At 37.5% G+C, this 25,632-nt stretch overlaps 1 protein-coding gene across 1 annotated transcript in view; it reads left to right on the forward strand.

The window, feature by feature from the left end:
- Positions 1-576: 576 nt before the first annotated feature.
- Positions 577-25,632, forward strand: part of SH3BGRL (SH3 domain binding glutamate rich protein like) — a 103,707-nt gene continuing 78,651 nt past the window's right edge. Inside the window, exon 1 of the mRNA XM_007087561.3 lies at positions 577-820. Coding sequence (XP_007087623.1) covers positions 776-820 — 45 coding nt within the window. The 5' untranslated portion in view covers positions 577-775. The remainder of the gene's footprint in view (positions 821-25,632) is intronic.

Raw genomic sequence — 25,632 nt, forward strand, 5'->3', positions numbered from 1 at the left:
TCAATTTTGTTATTGTTTGCAATTTCTTCCTCCATTATTGAGTTTGCCAGTCAGGCCTCCTGTGAATTTTCACAGAGACAGGATTCCCTATCATAACAAAAAACGAAACAGAAAGAAAACTAGTCCTGCCGTTTCTGGGCTTAGAGAAACCTGAAACTTCTTAAACCTTCTGTGTCATTGGTTACTTCTTCAGTGCCTAATTTCTGCTACCAACTAACATTAGATAATCACTACATAATAGGAGTCTTAAAATGCACAAGGCTTGGAAGGCATGGGCTTTCTTACCAGTGTCTGTATTCAACATAGAGCCTCTTATTTCAAGAAAGGTCTGTCTTATTTGCATACATTTCTGACCAGGAAGTTATGCACAGAACTTTTAGTTTCTGTGGGAAAATGTCCTTCATTTTAATATAATTTAATTCAACCCTTTCTTTTGTTTTTTTCTTTCTCCTCTACCTCTTCTCGGGGAGAGAATAGTAAAAAGTAAATGTTTCAACAGATCTCGCGGTGTTATTCGAGATTCCCTAATAAAAAAAAATAGAAATGATGCAAATGAGCCTGTGTTTTCCGGGCTTTGGGGCTGAGACTGCAGTGTTCTTAGCTCAGTGAAAGCAGTCAAGGGAGGAGGCGGGTCTCTGGCAATTTCCCTTTCTAACTTCCCCCACCCTTCTCTTCCAACCTCTGTTCCACCTCTAGCTGGATTCCAGCCTTTGAGGCAGCTGCTCTCTAGCCCTTTGCAGGACCCAAACAACAGCGGCCGGCCATCGTTCCCAGGATGGTGATCCGTGTGTATATTGCATCTTCCTCTGGTTCTACGGCGGTAAGGAGGGTGGGGAGACCACTTTGTTTTCCTACATACCAGTCTCCTTCTGCCCCAGAACCCTTAAATTGAAGTTCCTCTGGCGGCTGTTTTTTCAGAAGACACACACATCTTCCACCCCTCCTCCCCTTCTTCTGTTTCTTCTCTTTGTTGCATCGATTTCATTTTTCCATGGGGTTTAGCTTTGTTTGCCTTATGTTAGAACCACATTTCTTCTTTGAAGGAAAAAGAAGGCTACTGAGTTTTGGTAGATGGGAGATGGTGGCTTAGGGTCTTTAAGGTTAGGGGAAGAAGGCAAGTAAAATCACACACTGGTGAGTTTCTGGAGTGGGAAATTTGCCATTTGTGCTTCTAGGTACTGAGATCAAGGGCAGGAGTGCAGTTCTGTAAGGATGCAGAACTTGCTAACTGAAGATAATTGAGTGGAGGCCTATTTAGGCATTGTGATTATTTTTGAAGTGAGACCCCTTTAATCAGAGAGTTATATTGCCAATGTGTGGGAGAGGGTGTTTAAATTCAGCCTAAAAAGTGTTAGAACTAGGCAGAATGGGAGGGGATTTTGGGAACAATGATGCAAAGTTGTGGGTTTTTTTTAACTTTAACGTGACAAGGGGCCTGTTTTTTCCTTCCATATTGCCCCTTATTTTGATTTTTTTCTTTTTTGTTTTTTCAAAAGATTTTACTTGTAATATTTCTAACTGCGTCAACTATATTGAGAACTAAAAATGGAACTAAAAAATAAGTGGCTTCTTGTGTAGAGGCAGACTCCACTTGCTTTTTTTTTAATGTTTATTTATTTATTTATTTATTTATTTATTTACTTATTTTGAGAGAGAGAGAGAGAGACAGAACGTGAGCAGCTGAGGGGCAGACAGAGAGGGAGACACAGAATCTGAAGCAGTCTCCAGGCTCTGAGCTACCAGCAAAGAGCCAGACATGGGGCTCGAACCCAGGAACCTTGAGATCATGACCTGAGTTGAAGTAGGACCCACTGAGCCACCCAGGCACCCCTCCAGTTGCTGCTTCTTAAAATGATAGGACAGGTCCCCACTGGATTCATGTGCTTTTAATTTAGAATAATATATCAGCAGCTGTGGGGAGCAATAGGGTAAACTGGGGTGAAAGCTGAGTGTATATCCATGATAAATGAAAGTGCCTGTTTTTCACAACTCAAGGGAAAAGCTAACAGTAAGTAGCACATTTCTTATGTGTGAGTTCAGGATGTAGGATGTAGGAACTGCATCCCTCTTCTGAGCTTTAGAGCAGCAGCTATTCCATGTTTTCACTGTTATTGTTTATTTTTGTTTTGTTTATTTACCCCCTAAGTGGGTTTGGGATAAAACTGAAGGTTCTGGGGGTGCCTGGGTGGCTCAGTGGGTTGAGTGTCCCACTTTGGCTCAGTTCATGATCTCACGATTCGTGGGTTCAAGCCCCGCATGGGGCTCTGTGCTGACCTCTCAGAGCCTGGGGCCTGCTTTGGATTCTGTGTTTCCCTCTCTCTGCCCCTCCCCTGCTAGCACTGTTTCTCTCTCTCTCTCTCTCAAAAATAAATAAACACTAAAAAAAAAATTAAACTGAAGCTTATGTGAAATCACAGGAACCTTGAACTTTGAACTTTATCTTCTCTGGTCACCGTGTGTGGGTATGTTCAGACAGTTTTCAGGTAGAATACTTAACTTTACATTTTTTGGGCAAGTTTAGGTTGAAAACATAAAGAGAACTTTTTATATTGCCTTTGAACTTTATTTTATGAGCTTCTTGCCTCATTATTATCCATATATATTCTGATATTTCAGAGTAACATTTGAGTTGCTCAGAGTCTCAAGTCCAGTATAACAATTGTAAAATTTGAAAGACCAGCTTAATAACTTTGGTTAAATTCCTGATTAGATTGAACAGATCAGGAAGTTAGTTTCCTTTTGGGTGATATGCAGTTACAGTACTGCTATTTATTCTTTGCTTTCTTGTTCTTCTACCCCTCCTCCAAAAGTATATTCAAAAAGAAACTCCATTCAGAATTTCTATCAAAGTAAGAACAATTGTACCTCTCTCTTTATTAAGATTTAAGTTTCTAAGGGCCTTAAAAAATAACTGCTGTCTCTTATTATGTACATTGTTAGACTAGAATGTTGAAGACTCTACAAATAGTAAATATTTATGCTATTTGTGTTTTGTTTCAATTTTTTCTTATGCATAATTAGATTTGTCTGTTATTTAAGTAATTATAGTTCTTTTCAGCCTGTTATCAAAATTATACATATTGACAAAATAAATTCTTATTTTTTTATAAATTATGCATACTTTTAAATAATACTAAAATGGTATAAAGTGAGTGTACTTCAGGAAGAGCTCATTTATAACATAAATGGGAAATATTCAAGTGGCAATACTAAGTTTTTCCCTTAAGATTGCTACCATATAGTTTTTAACACACAATTTAGAAATTTTAGGGTAAAAATCATAATAGGAACCCAAAAATTACTCAAAGTGAGATAGTCTTATAAGTGATTTAGTGTAGTTCTCTGAAGAGCATTTAAAAGAAAGCTTTTGATTTTGGACTGATAATTTCTGATGGTTTTCTGACTCTTCCTAATGGTTGTTACAAAATAACCAATATTAGATGTTTTGTCAGGCAGGGGAGGATCTATGATAATTCTAAAACAATATTAAGTTATTCTGTTTTTATTTCAAGACTCTTTTTCCCTCATAGCCTGATTTAAAAAAACAGAAAAGTTTTCAAACATTTACTTAACTCTGTCCGAATACAGAAGAGTAACACTTGCTTCTCAAAAATTTAGAAATGAAAGTAAGTATGTTGATTTTTGCAACGGATTTCTAGAAAGTCATAATAATAATAGTAGTGGGAACACTTAATTGTGTCAAGTACTATCTAATTTTTTCTTGACAATTTTTAGTCCTATGACTCAGGTCTTATGATTATCTCTCTTTTTAGGTTAAGGAAATACAGGTTCAGAAATGTTAAACAACTTTCCAAGGTCACATAAGTAAGAAGCCACAGAATTTGTATCTAATAGAAGCTGTTTGAATCCAGTAACATGTGTTTAACCACCAACAAATATATTGTTCCACTGGTGCATGATAGCTAGGAGGCATGAGAAGAGAAATGTGAATATGAGGTGAGAGGCACAGAAATAACTATGCCCTTTAAGTGGAAGAATTGCCTGAGTATGTGTGTGTCTGTGTACACACACACACACACACACACACACACACACACACCCAGAGGTTAGAAAAAAGAGGAGCTGATGTGGAGGAGGGATAGTATGTCCAAAGCTGAATGCCAGTAAATGGGGTAGATGACCATTCACTCAAGGACAGGGAGATAGAGACATGCCCATTTGGAACTGTTTTTTATAGATCAAGGTATGGAAATTCAGGCATTAATATTGTTTCTTTTTATGGAAACAATTTAGTAGCAATGCAGTTCCAAAGTTGTCTGTTCATAGGAAGTGATTTAGTGGTTTCTGCCTGTTCAGAGCTGGTGTGCATGTCTTGACCCACTGTAACACAGAAGTGTACACCATGGTTTTTTTTCCTCGAGATTGTAATGCCCTATAAATTTGTATTTAATGGAAAAATAATAAGCACAGACCTATAAAAATAAATTTCAATAACTTTTAACAAAAATCAATATTGGCCTTTGATCAGAATTGCTAGAGTGATGATTGCTTAGAGATTTTTAACTGGTTTGAGAGGTTTTTATTTTTTTTTTCTCAAACTTCTTTTCCTTGGACCCATAATAATCTCCATTGTTTGGTCTCTATACATTCTAGGTGTGCTTGGTGTAGAAATGTTAAGATTGTGGTAGGATAGATCATTTCTAGGGGTTTTATTTATGAAATAAAATTTGTAAGATGATCTTTTTTATGACTGCTAAAACATAAGCTATTACTAATGAATAAATGAAATATACATAATTTTTCTTTAGGACAGTATCTGCTATACAAGTTATAAAAACATTTAAGTAAAACAAATGCTTGTGATTACCAAAGCATGAGTCACAGTATTTTTTTTTCATTTGGATAATATAGATGTGGAATAATTAAACTACAGCTATTCATCTATATGATTCCCAAGTAATTGTATTTTAGGTGACAGAGTATTTTGCTGTTCTGACTCTGCATTTATAAGTTGAACATTGATTTGATGTATGCTATAGTCTTTGTTATAACTGTCAAGATTTGCTTGAATGCTATTTAAAGGTATTGATAAACTACTTAAAAGGACAAAATCAGAAACTGTTCATCATATGAACGCATTGACATACTTTTTGGATGTTCTAAACAGTGGGAAATGATAGCTTTCACTTGGCAAATGCAGGAACTCAATATCAGCACCTTCAGCCTGATGCTCTATATTTGATGACTGACTTCCTCAATTTCAAAACAATAATGACAAAGTTTTTGGAATAATTTTGCCCAACTTAAAGAGGGTTGGAAAACACAATTATTGGTGATGATGATTTTTGAGCTTTTAAAAGTCAAATGGTTTCAGAGAAGAATGTATTTTGGAAATTTAGTATAAAATTAGATTTATAATCTGGTAGAAGAGAAAGATAAAGTGGATTTGTCTCTAGCTCAAAGACTAATTTCTCTACTGAGGAGGAGTTTTGATCAATAAACTGTAAGGTCAATGCTCCCCTTGAGTTGACCTGAAAAAAAAAAATTGATGCCTCAGATACACTCAGGTTAAGTGTTCTAATTCTCTGTGGTTAATCTCTAAATTCTTCTCTAAAATATATATCACACAGTCAAATATATATCTTTTTTTAGTTTATTTATTTATTTATGTTTTTAATTTTTGTTTAATGTTTATTTTTGACAGAGAGAGACAGAGCATGAGCAGGGGAGGGACAGAGGGAGAGAGAGAGACAGAATCTGAAGCAGGCTCCAAGCCCTGAGCTGTCAGCACAGAGCCTGATGCGGGGCCCGAACTCACAGACTGTGAGATCATGACCTGAGCTGAAGTCAGATGCTCAACCTACTGAGCCGCCCAGGCGCCCCAAGTTTATTTATTTATTTTTGAGAGAGAGAGGGGGAGAGTGCAAGCTGGGGAGGGGCAAGGAGAGGAAGAGAAAATCCCAAGCAAACTCTGTACTGTTAGCACAAAACCCAATGAGGGACTTGATCTCAAGAATTGTGAGGTCATGACCTGAGCTGCAGTCATGAGTCAATGGTTAACTGACTGAGCAATTAGGTGCCTCAAACATATATCTTTTATAGAAATATTTTATGCTTTAATTGAATTATCCATGGTTATATTTTGTTTCTTACTGATAAAATTAAACATAGTGAGAAGCTGTTGGTGATTATCTGATCATCTGCTTTCAGTTATACTTTATAGCCCACCAGGAGGCCTTTTATTTATTTATTTATTTATTTATTTATTTATTTATTTATTTTTTTATTCAATATATGAAATTTATTGTCAAATAGGTTTCCATACAACACCCAGTGCTCATCCCAAAAGGTGCCCTCAATACCCATCACCCACCCTCCCCTCCCTCCCACCCCCCATCAACCCTCAGTTTGTTCTCAGTTTTTTAAGAGTCTCTTATGCTTTGGCTCTCTCCCACTCTAACCTCTTTTTTTTTTCCTTCCGCTCCCCCATGGGTTTCTGTTAAGTTTCTCAGGATCCGCATAAGAGTGAAACCATATGGTATCTGTCTTTCTCTGTATGGCTTATTTCACTTAGCATCACACTCTCCAGTTCCATCCACGTTGCTACAAAGGGCCATATTTCGCTCTTTCTCATTGCCATGTAGTACTCCATTGTGTATATAAACCACAATTTCTTTATCCATTCATCAGTTGATGGACATTTAGGCTCTTTCCATAATTTGGCTATGGTTGAGAGTGCTGCTATAAACATTGGGGTACAAGTGCCCCTATGCATCAGTATTCCTGTATCCCTTGGGTAAATTCCTAGCAGTACTATTGCTGGGTCATAGGGTAGGTCTATTTTTAATTTTCTGAGGAACCTCCACACTGTTTTCCAGAGTGGCTGCACCAATTTGCATTCCCACCAACAGTGCAAGAGGGTTCCCATTTCTCCACATCCTCTCCAGCATCTATAGTCTCCTGATTTGTTCATTTTGGCCACTCTGACTGGCATGAGGTGATATCTGAGTGTGGTTTTGATTTGAATTTCCCTGATAAGGAGGGACGTTGAACATCTTTTCATGTGCCGGTTGGCCATCTGGATGTCTTTTTTAGAGAAGTGTCTATTCATGTTTTCTGCCCATTTCTTCACTGCGTTATTTGTTTTTCGGGTGTGGAGTTTGGGGAGCTCTTCATAGATTTTGGATACTAGCCCTTTGTCCGATATGTCATTTCCAAATATCTTTTCCCATTCCGTTGGTTGCCTTTTAGTTTTGTTGGTTGTTTCCTTTGCTGTGCAGAAGCTTTTTATCTTCATAAGGTCCCAGTAATTCATTTTTGCTTTTAATTCCCTTGCCTTTGGGGATGTGTCGAGTAAGAGATTGCTACGGCTGAGGTCAGAGAGATGTTTTCCTGCTTTCTCCTCTAGGGTTTTGATGGGTTCCTGTCTCACATTCAGGTCCTTTATCCATTTTGAGTTTATTCTTGTGAATGGTGTGAGAAAGTGGTCTAGTTTCATCCTTCTGAATATTGCTGTCCAGTTCTCCCAGCACCATTTGTTAAAGAGACTGTCTTTTTTCCATTGGATGTTCTTTCCTGCTTTGTCAAAGATGAGTTGGCCATATGTTTGTGGGTCTAGTTCTGGGGTTTCTATTCTATTCCATTGGTCTATGTGTCTGTTTCTGTGCCAATACCATGCTGTCTTGATGATGACAGCTTTGTAGTAGAGGCTAAAGTCTGGGATTGTGATGCCTCCTGCTTTGGTCTTCTTCTTCAAAATTACTTTGGCTATTCGGGGCCTTTTGTGGTTCCATATGAATTTTAGGATTGCTTGTTCTAGTTTCGAGAAGAATGCTGGTGCAATTTTGATTGGGATTGCATTGAATGTGTAGATAGCTTTGGGCAGTATTGACATTTTGACAATATTTATTCTTCCAATCCATGAGCACGGAATGTTTTTCCATTTCTTTATATCTTCTTCAATTACCTTCATAAGCTTTCTATAGTTTTCAGCATACAGATCTTTCACATCTTTGGTTAGATTTATTCCTAGGTATTTTATGCTTCTTGGTGCAATTGTGAATGGGATCAGTTTCTTCATTTGTCTTTCTGTTGCTTGATTGTTAGTGTATAAGAATGCAACTGATTTCTGTACATTGATTTTGTATCCTGCAACTTTGCTGAATTCATGTATCAGTTCTAGCAGACTTTTGGTAGAGTCTATCGGATTTTCCATGTATAGTATCATGTCATCTGCAAAAAGTGAAAGCTTGACTTCATCTTTGCCAATTTTGATGCCTTTGATTTCCTTTTGTTGTCTGATTGCTGATGCTAGAACTTCCAGCACTATGTTAAACAACAGCGGTGAGAGTGGGCATCCCTGTCGTGTTCCTGATCTCAGGGAAAAAGCTCTCAGGTTTTGTCCATTGAGGATGATATTAGCTGTGGGCTTTTCATAAATGGCTTTGATGATGTTTAAGTATGTTGCTTCTATCCCGACTTTCTCAAGGGTTTTTATTAAGAAAGGGTGCTGGATTTTGTCAAAGGCCTTTTCTGCATCGATCGACAGGATCATATGGTTCTTATCTTTTCTTTTATTAATGTGATGTATCACGTTGATTGATTTGCGAATGTTGAACCAGCCCTGCAGCCCAGGAATGAATCCCACTTGATCATGGTGAGTTATTCTTTTTATATGCTGTTGAATTCGATTTGCTAGTATCTTACTGAGAATTTTTGCATCCATATTCATCAGTGATATTGGCCTGTAGTTCTCTTTTTTTACTGGGTCTCTGTCTGGTTTAGGAATCAAAGTAATACTGGCTTCATAGAATGAGTCTGGAAGTTTTCCTTCCCTTTCTATTACTTGGAATAGCTTGAGAAGGATAGGTATTATCTCTGCTTTAAATGTCTGGTAGAACTCCCCTGGGAAGCCATCTGGTCCTGGACTCTTATTTGTTGGGAGATTTTTGATAATTGATTCAATTACTTCACTGGTTATGGGTCTGTTCAAGCTTTCTATTTCCTCCTGATTGAGTTTGGAAGAGTGTGGGTGTTTAGGAATTTGTCCATTTCTTCCAGGTTGTCCAATTTGTTGACATATAATTTTTCATAGTATTCCCTGATAATTGTTTGTATCTCTGAGGGATTGGTTGTAATAATTCCATTTTCATTCATGATTTTATCTATTTGGGTTATCTCCCTTTTCTTTTTGAGAAGCCTGACTAGAGGTTTGTCAATTTTGTTTATTTTTTCAAAAAAACAACTCTTGATTTCATTGATCTGCTCTACAGTTTTCTTAGATTCTATATTGTTTATTTCTGCTCTGATCTTTATTATTTCTCCTCTTCTGCTGGGTTTAGGCTGCCTTTGCTGTTCTACTTCTATTTCCTTTAGGTGTGCTGTTAGATTTTGTATTTGGGATTTTTCTTGTTTCTTGAGATAGGCCTGGATTGCAATGTATTTTCCTCTCAGGACTGCCTTCGCTGCATCCCAAAGAGTTTGGATTGTTGTCTTTTAATTTTCGTTTGTTTCCATATATTTTTTAATTTCTTCTTTAATTGCCTGGTTAACCCATTCATTCTTTAGTAGGGTGTTCTTTAACCTCCATGCTTTTGGAGGTTTTCCAGACTTTTCCTGTGGTTGATTTCAAGCTTCATAGCATTGTGATCTGAAAGTATGCATGGTATAATTTCAATTCTTGTAAACTTATGAAGGGCTGTTTTGTGACCCAGTATATGATCTATCTTGGAGAATGTTCCATGTGCACTCGAGAAGAAAGTATATTCTGTTGCTTTGGGATGTAGAGTTCTAAATATATCTGTCAAGTCCATCTAATCCAATGTATCATTCAGGGCCCTTGTTTCTTTATTGACCGTGTGTCTAGATGATCTATCCATTTCTGTAAGTGGAGTGTTAAAGTCCCCTGCAATTGCCACATTCTTATCAATGAGGTTGCTTATGTTTATGAGTAATTGTTTTATGTATTTGGGGGCTCCCATATTTGGCGCATAGACGCTTCTAATTGTTAGCTCTTCCTGATGGATAGACCCTGTAATTATTATATAATGCCCTTCTTCATCTCTTGTTCCAGCCTTTAATTTAAAGTCTAGTTTGTCTGATATAAGTATGGCTACTCCAGCTTTCTTTTGGCTTCCAGTAGCATGATAAATAGTTTTCCATCCCCTCACTCTCAGTCTAAAGGTGTCCTCAGATCTAAAATGAGTCTCTTGTAGACAGCAAATAGATGGGTCTTGTTTTTTTTATCCATTCTGATACCCTATGTCTTTTGGTGGGCGCATTTAATCCATTTACATTGTGTTATTATTGAAACATATGGGTTTAGAGTCATTGTGATGTCTGTATGTTTTATGCTTGTAGTGATGTGTCTGGTACTTTGTCTCACAGGATCCCCCTTAGGATCTCTTGTAGGGCTGGTTTAGTGGTGACAAATTCCTATAGTTTTTGTTTGTTTGGGAAGACCTTTATCTCTCCTTCTATTCTAAATGACAGACTTGCTGGATAAAGGATTCTCGGCTGCATATTTTTTCTGTTCAACACATTGAAGACCTCGTGCCAGTCCTTTCTGGCCTGCCAAGTTTCAAAAGAGAGATCAGTCACGAGTCTTATAGGTCTCCCTTTATAAGTTAGGGCACGTTTATCCCTTGCTGCCTTCAGAATTGTCTCTTTATCCTTGTATTTTGCCAGTTTCACTATGATATGTCATGCAGAAGATCGATTCAAGTTACATCTGAAGGGAGTTCTCTGTGCCTCTTGGATTTCAATGCCTTTTTCTTTCCCCAAATCAGGGAAGTTCTCATCTATTATTTCTTCAAGTACACCTTCACCACCTTTCCCTCTCTCTTCCTCCTCTGGGATACCAATTATGCGTATATTATTTCTCTTTAGTGTATCACTTCGTTCTCTAATTTTCCCCTCATACTCCTGGATATTTTTATCTCTCTTTTTCTCAGCTTCCTCTTTTTCCATAATTTTATCTTCTAGTTCACCTATTCTCTCCTCTGCCTCTTCATTCCGGGCCGTGGTCGTTTCCATTTTATTTTGCATCTCGTTTACAGTGTTTTTCAGCTCCTCCTGACTGTTCCTTAGTCCCTTGATCTCTGTAGCAAGAGATTCTCTGCTGTCCTCTATACTGTTTTCAAGCCCAGCGATTAATTTTATGACTATTTTTCTAAATTCACTTTCTGTTATCTTATTTAAATCCTTTTTGGTCAGTTCATTAGCTGTTGTTATTTCCTGGAGATTCTTTTGACGGGAATTCTTCCATTTCGTCATTTTGGATAGTCCCTGGAGTGGTGGGGACCTGTAGGGCACTTCCCCTGTGCTGTGGTGTATAACTGCAGTTGGTGGGCGGGGCCGCAGTCAGACCTGATGTCTGCCTCCAGCCCACCTCTGGGGCCACAGTCAGACTGGTGGTGTGTGCCTTCTCTTCCCCTCTCCTAGGGTCGGGATTCACTGTGGGGTGGCGTGGCCCATCTGGGCTACTTGCACACTGCCAGGCTTGTGGTGCTGGGAATCTGGCGTATTAGCTGGGGTGGGTAGGCAAGGTGCACGGTGGCAGGAGGGGCAGGCTTAGCTCGCTTCTCCTTAGGTGATCCACTTCAGGAGGGGCCCGGTGGCAGCGGGAGGGTGTCAGATCCGCTGCCAGATGGGTGGCTCCGCAGAAGCACAGCGTTGGGTGTTTTTGTGGAGCAAGCAAGTTCCCTGGCAGGAACTGGTTCCCTTTGGGATTTTGGCTGGGGGATGGGTGAGGGAGATGGCGCTGGTGAGTGCCTTTGTTCCCCGCCAAACTGAGCTCTGTCATCCCAGGGCTCAGCAACTCTCCCTCCCTTTGTCCTCCAGCCTCCCCACTTTCTGAGCAGAGCTGTTAACTTATGACCTCCCAGATGCTAAGTCCCGCTTGCTGTTGGAACACACTCTGTCTGGCCCCTCCGCTTTTGCAAGCCAGACTCGGGGGCTCTGCTTGGCCAACAAGCTGCCCCTCTGCCCCGGCTCTCTCCCGCCAGTCCGAGCAGTGCGCACCACCTCTCCGCCCTTCCTACCCTCTTCCGTGGGCCTCTCGTCTGTGCTTGGCTCCGGAGACTCCATTCTGCTAGTCTTCTGGTGTTTTTCTGGGTTATTTAGGCAGGTGTAGGTGGAATCTAAGTGATCAGCAGGATGCGTGGTGAGCCCAGCATCCTCCTATGCCGCCATCTTCCGAACATCACCAGGAAGCCTTTTAAACCTAGTACTGAATTATTTCCTCCAATCCAGACCAAGATTAAACAAACGTATATTTAGAGAGAAGGGGCACCTCATGTATTATGACTTTTTATTAATAAGAGAGCCAAAACTGGCATTTACACATTTACAGTTGAGCAGAATTTTAAGCAAAGGGCTAATTTGCTAGCCCAGTCCTTCACATTTTGGCTTTATTAGGTTGTTTAAAGTTTTGCAGATTGCCAGAACCATTAGGCAAAAATTAAATATAAATTTTAAAAAATCATGACAAATTCAAAGATTGTATATATAAAAGTATACAGTGTCTGTGTTGCTAGGTTTTTTATTTTATTACTCGTTCATTAATGTGACTAATCAAGATTTGAGTCTAGTAATAGTAAAAGCTAACATTTATTTATGCATTATATATATCAGGCACTGTGCCCAGTGTTTTACATACATAATCTTAATTAGTTCAATCCTTATAATGACACTGGGATGTAAGTACTATTATTATATCTATTTCATGCACTTGAGAGTATCCCTAAGACCCAGAACCATTAGGTATATTCTTCAAATCAAAGAGTTACAAATGGCAGAACTAGGATTAGAACCCAAGTTGTTCTGACTCCAGAAACCACTCCTAAACACTGTATAATTTTCACATCCTTTTAGTGTATAGGTATTGAACAAACATTAGGTCAATAGTACATTAAAATCTCAGGTGACTATGGATCTATAATTATCATTTAACACTGGATGATGCCTGGGTCGCCTGAGTGGCTCAGTCAGTTAAGCGCCTGACTTCTGCTCAGGTCATGATCTCATGGCTTGTGAGTTTGAGCCATGTGTTGGGCTCTCTGCTGACAGCTCAGAGCCTGGAGCCTGCTTCAGATTCTTTATCTCCCTCTCTCTCTGCCCGTCCCCTGATCATGCTTTTCTCTCTCTGTTCTCAACAATAAATAAATGTTGGGAAAAAAGACTATATGATGCCTAAGCAGGGAAATGTGTCTTCATCCATAATCTGTACATGAATTCGGTGCAACTGAGGGAAGTAAGGGGGTTGGTTAGCAGCATCAGTTTTAGATACATTTTAGTTGTTTCTTTAAAATAAAAATAAAATTGCATAGGGGTGCCTGGGTGACTCAGTTGGTTGAGGGTCATGAGATTGAGCCCTGCATCATGCTCTGTGCTGTGAGAGGAGCCTGTTTAAGATTCTCCTTCTCTTTCCCTCTGCCCCTCTCCTGCAACTTGTACTCTCTTTCTCTAAAGTGAAAAAATTGCCTAGCCAAGGGCAGATTTTAAAATAGCATTTGTGCCATGTATTGAAGTTTTATGACTTTGATTCTTTTCTCTAAAAAATTTTTTTATGTTGCTATAAACCAACATAATTCAGAGATGGCTTTCTTTGATTCTTACCTTCTAACTTTATTAGAAAGGCAGTACTAGTATGACTTGTAAACTCTGGTTCTGGATTCTAGTCTGAGTTCTGGCCCTTTGGCTTAGTCCTTTCTGAAAATGAGACCCTATCAGAGTTGGAGTTAAAGCCAAACATTTTTGTTTAGGGGATTTCCAACAGTGAGTCAAAACAAATAGAACTTTACCTTTTAAATACCAGAGAATATTTATTTCAGTTAACAGTTACAATTTGGGAAAATTTTGTCTGTTTTACCACCACCACTTAGCCAATTATTTCATCATTAAGTGCAGCATATTTCTCAATGTTAAAATTAAAACAGTCAATATAGGGGCACCTGGGTGGGTCAGTTGGTTAAGCGTCCGACTTCAGCTCAGGTCATGATCTTGAGGTTTGTGAGTTCGAGCCCCACGTCAGGCTCTGTGCTGACAGCTCAGAGACTGGAGCCTGCTTCAGATTCTGTGTCTCCCTCTCTCTCTGCCCCTCCCCCACTTGTGTTCTGTCTCTCTCTCAAAAATAAATAAACGTTAAAACAATTAAAAAATAAAAATAAAACACTAAATATATACTTAATAGTAGCTGCAATATCAGAAACCATTCTGTCCAGTGTGGTATTTCAGTTTATTTAGAAGGAAGATGAGGATAGGTTAAAAATATGGTAAATTATCTCACTTAAAATTCTCACGCAAATAATTTGCCAGTGAGCTCTTAAAATGTACCAGGGATAGTGGTAAGAACTTTACATACATTATATCATTGAATTCTTGTGATAACTCAACAAAGTCAGTACTCTTAACATTGTCCATTTTTAAGAAGAGGAAACAGGGTCAAGAGAGCTAGCAAAGCACCCCTCCCCCAGCTTTGTCTGATGCCAGAGCTCATGATCTTAACAACTATGCTATTTGGCCTTCTGGTTGGTATTTACTGATTATCCACTATGAATGTGGCTTTAAAATTAATTTATAAGTCATTGCAAAATTGGTTTTCTGACAAACTGGGTAAATCATGAAAAGTACTTCTTAATTAATTGCTTTATAGCAGCACCAAGAATAATTCTGGTGGTCTGTTATATCATGTAGAGAACTTAGAATTCTTCAGAGCAGAAAATCAAAGTCATAATAGCTCAATATGTTCTATTACTTAGAATGCAGAATATGTACTTTTATCTCAACATAAGAAAATTACTTGTGTAAGGCAGTCTAACTAAAAGTAGATGAGAGAAATTGTTTTTAGAATGGATTTTAAGCTTTCAGCTAGAGCAGGTAGCTTTAGGGTGAGGTATTGCCCATGTGATGTGTAGGTCACTAAACCTTTCTGTACTTCTCATAACCCCGACAAATGGAATATAGCTGTCATAAAATGAGAGTATCATGGAAGAAAGCTTCTACAAGTGTTTTAGAAATCCATTACTGAAAATTATAGTATTTGATTTCACACTTTCAGAAACTTAAATATTTTTGGTCTTGTGTATCAGCTATTTTGAACTCAAAAGATGCAGTAGTTGGGGTGAGGCTTTTTCAATAAATTTCTATTTAAAAATTTAGGAATATTAAGTTTATATTTTCTAAGCAATGTTGAGAGGACAATCAAGGGTGGTGGGATGATATACAGAGTTTTCCAGAGACAAAGACTTGGTGAATTTTAAAGGGAATAAGTAGGAAGTGTGACAAGATAAGGCCAATTCTATACCAGACTTGGAATTTTTAAGAAAAGCTTGTTGAAAGACAAGTACAAAAATATTATGAGGAAACTGTGACTAAACATTGACTTATTGTCCAGTTGCATTAGTACTTACAATTACATTTGGAAGTTTAAAGAATAATTTTTGTTTGGTATGTGCTTATATCCCCTTAAAAATTGGTTATGATCAGACTCTGCATGGGAACCTTAAGAGAGAAGTTTATATATCTCTCTTGGAATTCAGTCTGACTACCAAAAGGTTGACCTCAAGAACTAAAACTACACATCCCAGGAAATTCTTATATTGCCCAAATATCAAGGACTGCTCTGGAGAGGTCCTACCTGCCATACAGCATATGTGTACTTTTGAAAGCCAGTGACTCTAGATTTCATAAAAAGTAATGCACTCTATGATGCTTCAAAACACAAAGGATCTAACACAATCTTATCTAAATAATCTATGTCTAGATGACCAAGTAAATTTTCTATAAATTAATTTCTAATTACTTTTTGAAAATCTCTCATATATAGAGATGGATTTGATTTTTTTTTACTGCATAATGTGGGTGGATAAAGAAATATTAGAACTGTCGTTTTAGGATAATGTTTAAAAGCAGGTAAACAGTTCACAAGCATATTGTTGCTTGGAATATATAGAGAACATCTCAAAAGGGGCTCTTGGTACAACAATTAGATACCTTAATGTGCAATACCTCATGCTGAGAGATTCTGGGGGAACAAAAAGCAAAATCTGAATTATTGGGTTGCCAAAACATGAACTGCTTCAACAATTATAAAGAAAAGTAGTTAGAATATCTCCTAATGAGTGAGGCCATTATGACCTAATTTTATACTCGCACTTGCAAAAAGGACCACTGTTTGATGCCACTATAAGATTTCTTGAAAATATTTGAAGTTGAAATGGTAAGCATTAATTTATGTGTCTATTTTGGTTTTGTTTTAGTAAAAATGTATAGCAGCATTTATTTCATGTGATTACCAATGAGCCCTTATTTTGTAAAAGCATATGATAAAAAAGATCGCATGTTGTTGTATTTCACTCATAATGTAGAATTTAAGAAACAAAACAGATGGGGGCGCCTGAGTGGCTCAGTTGGTTAAGCATCCTACTTTGGCTCAGGACATGATCTCACGGTTCATGGGTTCGAGCCCTGTGTCAGGCTCTGTGCTGACAGCTCAGAGTCTTGAGCCTGCTTCAGATTCTGTATCTCTCTGTTTCTCTGCCTCTCCCTTGCTCACACTCTCTTTCTGTCTCTCAAAACTAATAAATATTAAAAATTAAAAAGAAAAAGAAAACAAGTGAACTTAGGGCAAGGGAAGGAAAAATAAGATAAAAACAGAGAAGGAGGCAAACTATAAGAGACTCTTAAATACAGAGAACAAACTGAGGGTTGCTGGAGGGAAGGTAGGTGGGGGGATGGGCTAAATGTGTGATGGGAATTAAGGGGGGGGCACTTGTTGGGATGAGCACTGGGTGTTATATATAAGTGATGAATCACTGGATTCTACTCCTGAAACTAGTACTGCACTGAAACTAGTACTAACTTGAATTTAAATAAATAAGTTTAAAAAGATAGACATTGAAAAGGGAAAAAAATAGCATTAGAATGTTTTTCTAAACATTTTCTCAAGCTATAGAGATTGTCTCTACCACAGTAATTAAGTCATATAAAGTGGGTTTCTGTATATAAAAGAACAGATTTGGAGGCCAAGTCAATGTTTTTACAGTTTATGTCTTAGCTTTCCTCCTCTCAGAATGACGGGCCTGTCAGTATTTAAGATCCTTTGTAGAGCTCTACTTTAGAATAGTACTATTTCAAAATTAAATGGAGATAACAACTTACCTACCTTCTCCACCAGACCATGAGCTCCTTACTGTCCAGAATATGCTTATACATGGTAAGTTTCTAAATAAATATTTGTTGATGCATAAATTGATGACATGTTTAAATTCAAGTACAAACATGTCATCCAAATGGAGATATGCAGTTGATAGTGAGAAATGTGTGACTAGAACTTGGGGAAGTTGGTGGCTAGAGGACAGATTTTAGAGTTATTCACAAAGAAGTGCTTGAAACCATAGGAAAGAAGAGCTCACTTGGAGGGAGGAATTATAAAGTGAGATGAGAAGAGGGCTGAGAACAAACACAGTATCTTGGTGGATGTTCACATTTAGGATGGTGTGAAAGGAAGCAGATGCAGAAGGAAACAGGAGGATTCATTAAGAGAGATCAGAGTAACATCCTTTAGTGGAAACTGGAGTAGGGAAGAGTTTTGAAGAAAGGTGACCATTGTAGGCTGGTACCATATACAAATTGTAAAAAAAAGAAAGAAATTGATTTGAAAAGGCCATTGAATTAAAAATAAGGAAATTATTAATGATCTTGAAAATTTCATTTTCAGTGGAATTCTGAGGACAGAAGCCATATTAGAAAGTGTAAAGAAATGCATTATGTAATGATGAAGAGGTGAGTATGTAGACTAACATTTGAGTAGTTGGATGAAAAGAAAAAAGGAAGATAGTTGAAAGAATTAAAATAACATTATTTTAGAGTGATTAAAATAGAACAAAACTAAATGAAGTAGAATTTTTCCCTGAAAAATCCTATTTGCCACTTTCCCCAGCCTAGATTTATCAGAACATTGTTTTTTTTTTTATTTCATTGTAGAATCAATTTTAAATAACACAATTACTAGTGGCTGAAATATTGAAGAATTAATATTTTAGAAATTATGACACAGAGAGAAGATGAATATTTGTGATGAGAAAACAATGAAACCAAATAAACATCTTTATTTTATTTATTGAAATTTTCAATCAATCTTCTTTACCAAGACATATCCAAATTACTTCAGAAAGCATTCTCTTTAAAGTATAAAAGCCTTGGAAAGACATTCCCTGCTTATGGATTGGAAGAATAAATATTGTCAAAATGTCAATACTACCCAATGCTATCTACACATTCAATGCAATCCCAATCAAAATTGCACCAGCATTCTTCTCGAAACTAGAACAAGCAATCCTAAAATTCATATGGAACCACAAAAGGCCCCGAATAGCCAAAGTAATTTTGAAGAAGAAGACCAAAGCAGGAGGCATCACAATCCCAGACTTTAGCCTCTACTACAAAGCTGTCATCATCAAGACAGCATGGTATTGGCACAAAAACAGACACGTAGACCAATGGAATAGAATAGAAACCCCAGAACTAGACCCACAAACGTATGGCCAACTCATCTTTGACAAAGCAGGAAAGAACATCCAATGGAAAAAAGACAGTCTCTTTAACAAATGGTGCTGGGAGAACTGGACAGCAATATTCAGAAGGATGAAACTAGACCACTTTCTCACACCATTCACAAAAATAAACTCAAAGTGGATAAAGGACCTGAATGTGAGACAGGAACCCATCAAAACCCTAGAGGAGAAAGCAGGAAAACATCTCTCTGACCTCAGCCGTAGCAATCTCTTACTCGACACATCCCCAAAGGCAAGGGAATTAAAAGCAAAAGTGAACTGTTGGGACCTCATGAAGATAAAAAGCTTCTGCACAGCAAAGGAAACAACCAACAAAACTAAAAGGCAACCAACGGAATGGGAAAAGATATTTGCAAATGACATATCGGACAAAGGGCTAGTATCCAAAATCTATAAAGAGCTCCCCAAACTCCACACCCGAAAAACAAATAACCCAGTGAAGAAATGGGCAGCAAACATGAATAGACACTTCTCTAAAGAAGACATTCGGATGGCCAACAGGCACATGAAAAGATGCTCAAAGTCGCTCCTCATCAGGGAAATACAATCAAAACCACACTCAGATATCACCTCACGCCAGTCAGAGTGGCCAAAATGAACAAATCAGGAGACTATAGATGCTGGAGAGGATGTGGAGAAACAGGAACCCTCTTGCACTGTTGGTGGGAATGCAAATTGGTGCAGCCACTCTGGAAAACAGTGTGGAGGTTCCTCAGAAAATTAAAAATAGACCTACCCTATGACCCAGCAACAGCACTGCTAGGAATTTACCCAAGGGATACAGGAGTACTGATGCATAGGGGCACTTGTACCCCAATGTTTATAGCAGCACTCTCAACAATAGCCAAATTATGGAAAGAGCCTAAATGTCCATCAACTGATGAATGGATAAAGAAATTGTGGTTTATATACACAATGGAGTACTACAGGGCAATGAGAAAGAACAAAATATGGCCCTTTGTAGCAACATGGATGGAACTGGAGAGTGTGATGCTAAGTGAAATAAGCCATACAGAGAAAGACAGATACCATATGTTTTCACTCTTATGTGGATCCTGAGAAACTTAACAGAAACCCATGGGGGAGGGGAAGGAAAAAAAAAGAGGTTAGAGTGGGAGAGAGCCAAAGCATAAGAGACTCTTAAAAACTGAGAACAAACTGAGGATTGATGTGGGGTGGGAGGGAGGGGAGGGTGGGTGATGGGTATTGAGGAGGGCATCTTTTGGGATGAGCACTGGGTGTTGTATGGAAACCATTTTGACAATAAATTTCATATATTGAAAAAAAAATCAGCTCAACAAAAAAGGTGAAAGCTAAAAAAAATAAATAAAATGCATAGCAGTAGACAAAAAAAAAAGTATAAAAGCCTTTGCTAATTTCAGTGACCATATAAAATCTGTGTTGACTATGTAGCAAAATGTCTTTATTTTTAGTGACAAATTTAAATTACCCTTGTAAGAGAATAGGCGGGAAAGTCAAAGTTCTTACAGAAATTATAAAGAACAGCTGGACAATTTACCTTACTCTTACTTCAGTAAGAGTTCAGGCAAAGACTACTTTGACTCTTTAGAAAATATTGCTCTTCTCAACTCTAACTTCTATTAGATGGATTATTTTAGTCATAAGAAAGTACAATTTATCCTTTTTTTTTAGTTTCTTCTTTTACATTTAGTCCCCCTACTCTCAATCCTAATCTAGCTTCCAAGAGGCAAGAAGGAGTATAGGGCTGGGAGATGAGTAGTTAGTCAGATAACCCCCTTAAGATTTCTGGGCTGACTTGGGATCTGGTGAAAGCAATTCAAAAAACAAAAGACAAAGAAAGATAAATGAAAAGAAATTAGAAATGTGGGAATCCACATAAATTATTAAATTCAATTTTATAGTGTTTATGGAGCTCTGGTTTAGTACTTCTACATTTAACAAACTTTATAATATGTGTACATACATATGCTATATAAAAATTTTGCAGAGATACTCAAGTGCAGAATCTTAGATAGGATGGATGGGCCCTGCCAATTCTAGATCTCTAGGCTGTACTGAGGATTCTCTTATTCCAAAATTCATTCATTCATTCATATAATATTTACTGTCATCCACTGGGCTAAACTCTGGATCCAGGTCCTCGAGGGCAAAAAACAGCCAGGAATAATCCTTAGCCTCTTCTCTGAGCCAGAATAAGGGAGAACATATAGAGACATCAATTTGGGGTACCAAACTATGTGGTTTACAAATAAGGAGGTATATATGAGGGGCTCAAAAGCAGAAGCAATTTAGGGACTAGTGTGCAAGTCGGTATGCTATCTCACAGGAATTATCATTCTCTTGCCCCTCAACAAATGTCCCAAGCTACTTTGTCTACCTCTTCCAGTTGCCCTGACAATGATCTTCACCTTGAATAACTATTCCAAAAGCAGTGATAGTTTATTAATTGAATTTAACTTTTACTCAGTTTTCCTGCCATTTCACCAGAGAAGGGTGTGGGAAATAGGTCCTAAGCACAATTTACACTTTCGTCTTATTTTTTAACATTTTGCACAAGTATGATTATTATACAGTTCTGATTAAAGCCAAATATAGCAATGGCAACAAGATGAAGATTTGTGGTTTTATTGCCTTACTATTTCTATCAGTTACTTTGGGATTCTGGAACAAAGATGCTAGATTCCTGTTTTATTGTCTAAAAAATACCTTTTAGACCACTCTATAATCCCTTCACTTTGGGATCACCCCAGCTTTGATCTTTTGTGTAAACAGTTATGTGTTACAAAAATCTGACTCCTTTATTTATACTACCTCAACCATCTTATTTTTGTCTCTCCCTTTGTGCTCTTCCTAGCTCTTTCCTTCTTTTCCAAGGATTATAGGATTCCGAACTACAGTATATGGTTCACTGTTTCATTCAGGGTTCTGCATATCAACGTGCTTTATTTACTTTGGATTCAATTCATGCCATTGCTACAATTAAATTTGATAAGGACTGTATCTTAAGCTAGACTTGAATAGCCAGGCTATTCAATATGTTTGCCTTTGATTAAGTATATGGCAAAGAAGCTAAGTGCTGAAACAATATTTCTCCTCATGTTGCCACCAATTGTTAGATAATAAAGATAATTTTAGTCTCTCCTTTCCCCTTCCACCATATTTCTAACTCCCTGCTACAAACATGTAAATTCTGTCAAAAAAAATTGTTGCCTAAATACCAAGAGTTAATAAGCATTGAAATCCAGTTGGACCCTGTTGTTGGTGTGGATAAATTTTCTCCTAGTACCAGATAGTTCTTAAAATAGCATTAAGGCTTTCAAATTTTTATAATGGTGTTTTAGTGAACTAAAAAGACTATATCTAGATGGAAAGGACATGGAAAAATATTTTTGGTTGTTAATGTCACTTGTTATTAATAAACCTAGAGTTTAACATTGAAAGTTAATTCCCCTTCGTAAAAAAAATTGGCTTTCAGTATCTTCTATTTTCATCAACATCAAATGTACTGAAAATAAACTATTAGAAGCATCTAGGTAGAAGCCTAGGAAGTCATCCAGTCTATCCAAATAAGGACTGCCTGTGAACTGTCCCACCAAGATTGTAATCAATTTCCTCTTAGTAAAATCTCTAAAGAAGGAAATCTTCAACCTCCCTTGGTAATATGCTGCAGTACTTCTTTCTTCTATTTTCTGTTGTCTTAGACTTGTGAACTTAGATTATGGAACTTTGCATGACCAATGAAGAATATGTTTTACCTTTTTCTGTGTAGTAAAGAGGGAGATCAGATTCTTGTAACCATGGATGCAAAGGAAGTAAAGCACTATGCAATTCATAGAAATCAACTAGTTATCAGCTCAACATATATTTCCTAATATCTGACGACAAAATATTCAACTCTGTGAAGGACAAGATGTTTGTCCTGAAAGAGTTTACAACCTACCTTGTTTTTGAAAGCTTAAAATATGTTTGATGGTATTTTTTTCTCTTCTTTTGTATCACTCTTTTTTAGAGGGAAACATTCTGGGTGTTGTTCATGCCTACAGAACAGTACCCTCTAATCTCATGGCAAAAGGAATATTCCAATATATTGGTTATTTCATGAGGCTTGTGATTTATTGACTTTAATCTCAAAATCAGCAGTTTAAGCACCTTCAAGTTAGTAATTCATTAAAGCCCAAGTACTAGGCATTGTTCTTATGATAGTTGATGGTGTTATTAATGAAGAGAATTATATGGCATGGCTAATGTAATATCCAATGTAGTGCCTTTAAAAGGTTTAATTTCCAGAAAAACATATTTTGTTGTGAAATTATTATACTACTTACTTGCCATTATAGAGAAAACACAACTGTTCTAGAACTCTTTTTTTTATTATTATGAAAATTATTGTCAAATTGGTTTCCATACAACATCTAGTACTCATCCCAACAGGTGCCCTCCTCAATACCCATCACCCACCCACCCCTCCCTCCCACTCCCCATAAACCCTCAGTTTGTTCTCAGTTTTTAGGAGTCTCTTATGTTTTGGCTCCCTCCCTCTCTAACCATTTTTTCCTTCCTCTCCCCCATGGTCTTCTGTTAAGTTTCTCAGGATCCACATAGGAGTGAAAACATATGGAATCTGTCCTTCTGTGTATGACTTATTTCACTTAGCATAACACTCTCCAGTTCCATCCACGTTGATACAAAAGGCCATATTTCATTCTTTCTCATTGCCACATAGTATTCCATTGTGTATATAAACCACAATTTCTTTATCTATTCGTCAGCTGATGGACACTTAGGCTCTTTCCATAATTTAGCTATTGTTGAGAGTGTTTCTATAAACATTGGGGTACAAGTGCCCCTATAAATCAGCACTCCTGTATCCCTTAGGTAAATTCCTAGCAGTGTTATTGCTGGGTCATAGGATAGGTCTATTTTTAATTTTCTGGGGAACCTCCACACTGTTTTACAGAGCGGTTGCACCAGTTTGCATTCCCACCAACAGTGCAACAGGGTCCCTGTTTCTCCACATCCTCTCCAGCATCTATAGTCTCCTGATTTGTTCATTTTAGCCACTCTGACCTTCATGAGGTGGTATCTGAGTGTGGTTTTGATTTGTGTTTCCCTGAGGAGGAGCGATGTTGAGCATCTTTTCATGTGCCTGTTGGCCATCCGGATGTCTTCTTTAGAGAAGTGTCTATTCATGTTTTCTGTCCATTTCTTCACTGGATTGTTTGTTTTTCGGGTGTGGAGTTTGGGGAGCTCTTTATAGATTTTGGATACTAGCCCTTTGTCCGATATGTCATTTGCAAATATCTTTTCCCATTCCATTGGTTGCCTTTTAGTTTTGTTGGTTGTTTCCTTTGCTGTGCAGAAGCTTTTTATCTTCATAAGGTCCCAGTAATTCATTTTTGCTTTTAATTCCCTTGCGTTTGGAGATGTGTCAAATAAGAAATTGCTGCAGCTGTGGTCAGAGAGGTTTTTCCCTGCTTTCTCCTCTACAGTTTTGATGGTTTCCAGTCTCATATTCAGATCCTTTATCCACTTTGAGTTTATTTTTGTGAATTGTGTAAGAAAGGGGTCTAGTTTCATCCTTCTGAATATTGCTGTCCAGTTCTCCCAGCACCATTTGTTAAAGAGACTGTCTTTTTTCCATTGGATATTCTTTCCTGCTTTGTCAAAGATTAGTTGGCCATACGTTTGTGGGTCTAGTTCTGGGGTTTCTATTCTATTCCATTGGTCTATGTGTCTGTTTTTGTGCCAATACCATGTTGTCTTGATGATGACAGCTTTGTAGTAGAGGCTAAAGTCTGGGATTGTGATGCCTCCTGCTTTGGTCTTCTTCTTCAAAATTACTTTGGCTATTCGGGGCCTTTTGTGGTTCCATATGAATTTTAGGATTGCTTGTTCTAGTTTCGAGAAGAATGCTGGTGCATTTTTGATTGGGATTGCATTGAATGTGTAGATAGCATTGGGTATTATTGACATTTTAACAATATTTATTCTTCCAATCCATGAGCACGGAATGTTTTTCCATTTCTTTATATCTTCTTCAATTTCCTTTATAAGCTTTCTATAGTTTTCAGCATACAGATCTTTTACATCTTTGGTTAGGTTTATTCCTAGGTATTTTATGCTTCTTGGTGCAATTGTGAATGGGATCAGTTTCTTTATTTGTCTTTCTGTTCCTTCATTATTAGTGTATAAGAATGCAACTGATTTCTGTACATTGATTTTGTATCCTGCGACTTTGCGGACTTCAGGTATCAGTTCTAGGAGATTTTTGGTGAAGTCTCTCGGGTTTTCCATGTTTAATATCATGTCATCTACAAAAAGTGAAAGCTTAACTTCATCTTTGCCAATTTTGATGCCTTTGATTTCCTTTTGTTGTCTGATTGCTGATGCTAGAACCTCCAACACTATGTTAAACAACAGCGGTGAGAGTGGACATCCCTGTTGTGTTCCTGATCTCAGGGAGAAAGCTCTCAGTTTTTCCCCATTGAGGATGATATTAGCTGTGGGCTTTTCATAAATGGCTTTTATGATGTTTAAGTATGTTCCTTCTATCCCTTCTTTCTTGAGGGTTTTTATTAAGGAAGGATGCTGAATTTTGTCAAATGCTGTTTCTGCATCGATTGACAGGATCATATGGTTCTTTTCTTTTCTTTTATTAATGTGATGTATCACATTGAGTGATTTGCGAATGTTGCACCAGCCCTGCATCCCAGGAATGAATCCCACTTGATCATGGTGATAATTCTTCTTATATGCTGTTCTAGAACTCTTAACTGAAGGCTGTGACTTTTAACGTTGTTTAGTAGTAACTTTTTTGGAATACTTTCCATTTTTAGTGTACTAATCAACAAGAAAACCCTGAATTAGGGAGTATACAACATGTTAGAATAATGGGTTAATCTCTATGTTTTTTCCCCATTGTAAAATAGAAGAAATGACCTTATCCCAACTTCCCTTGAATGTTAGTTTGATTTTTTTAATGTTATTAATGGTAAGTACTTTGAATTCCTTTGAAAGAAAATAATTTTCATTAGCAGCCCAAAATAATTTGTTAAAACTGCCAAGGCAGGATGGCCTTTCTATTTTTCTTTTATAACTTAGAATTGTGTGTTTG

Source organism: Panthera tigris, chromosome X (assembly GCF_018350195.1).
Source record: "Panthera tigris isolate Pti1 chromosome X, P.tigris_Pti1_mat1.1, whole genome shotgun sequence".
NCBI lineage: Eukaryota > Metazoa > Chordata > Mammalia > Carnivora > Felidae > Panthera > Panthera tigris.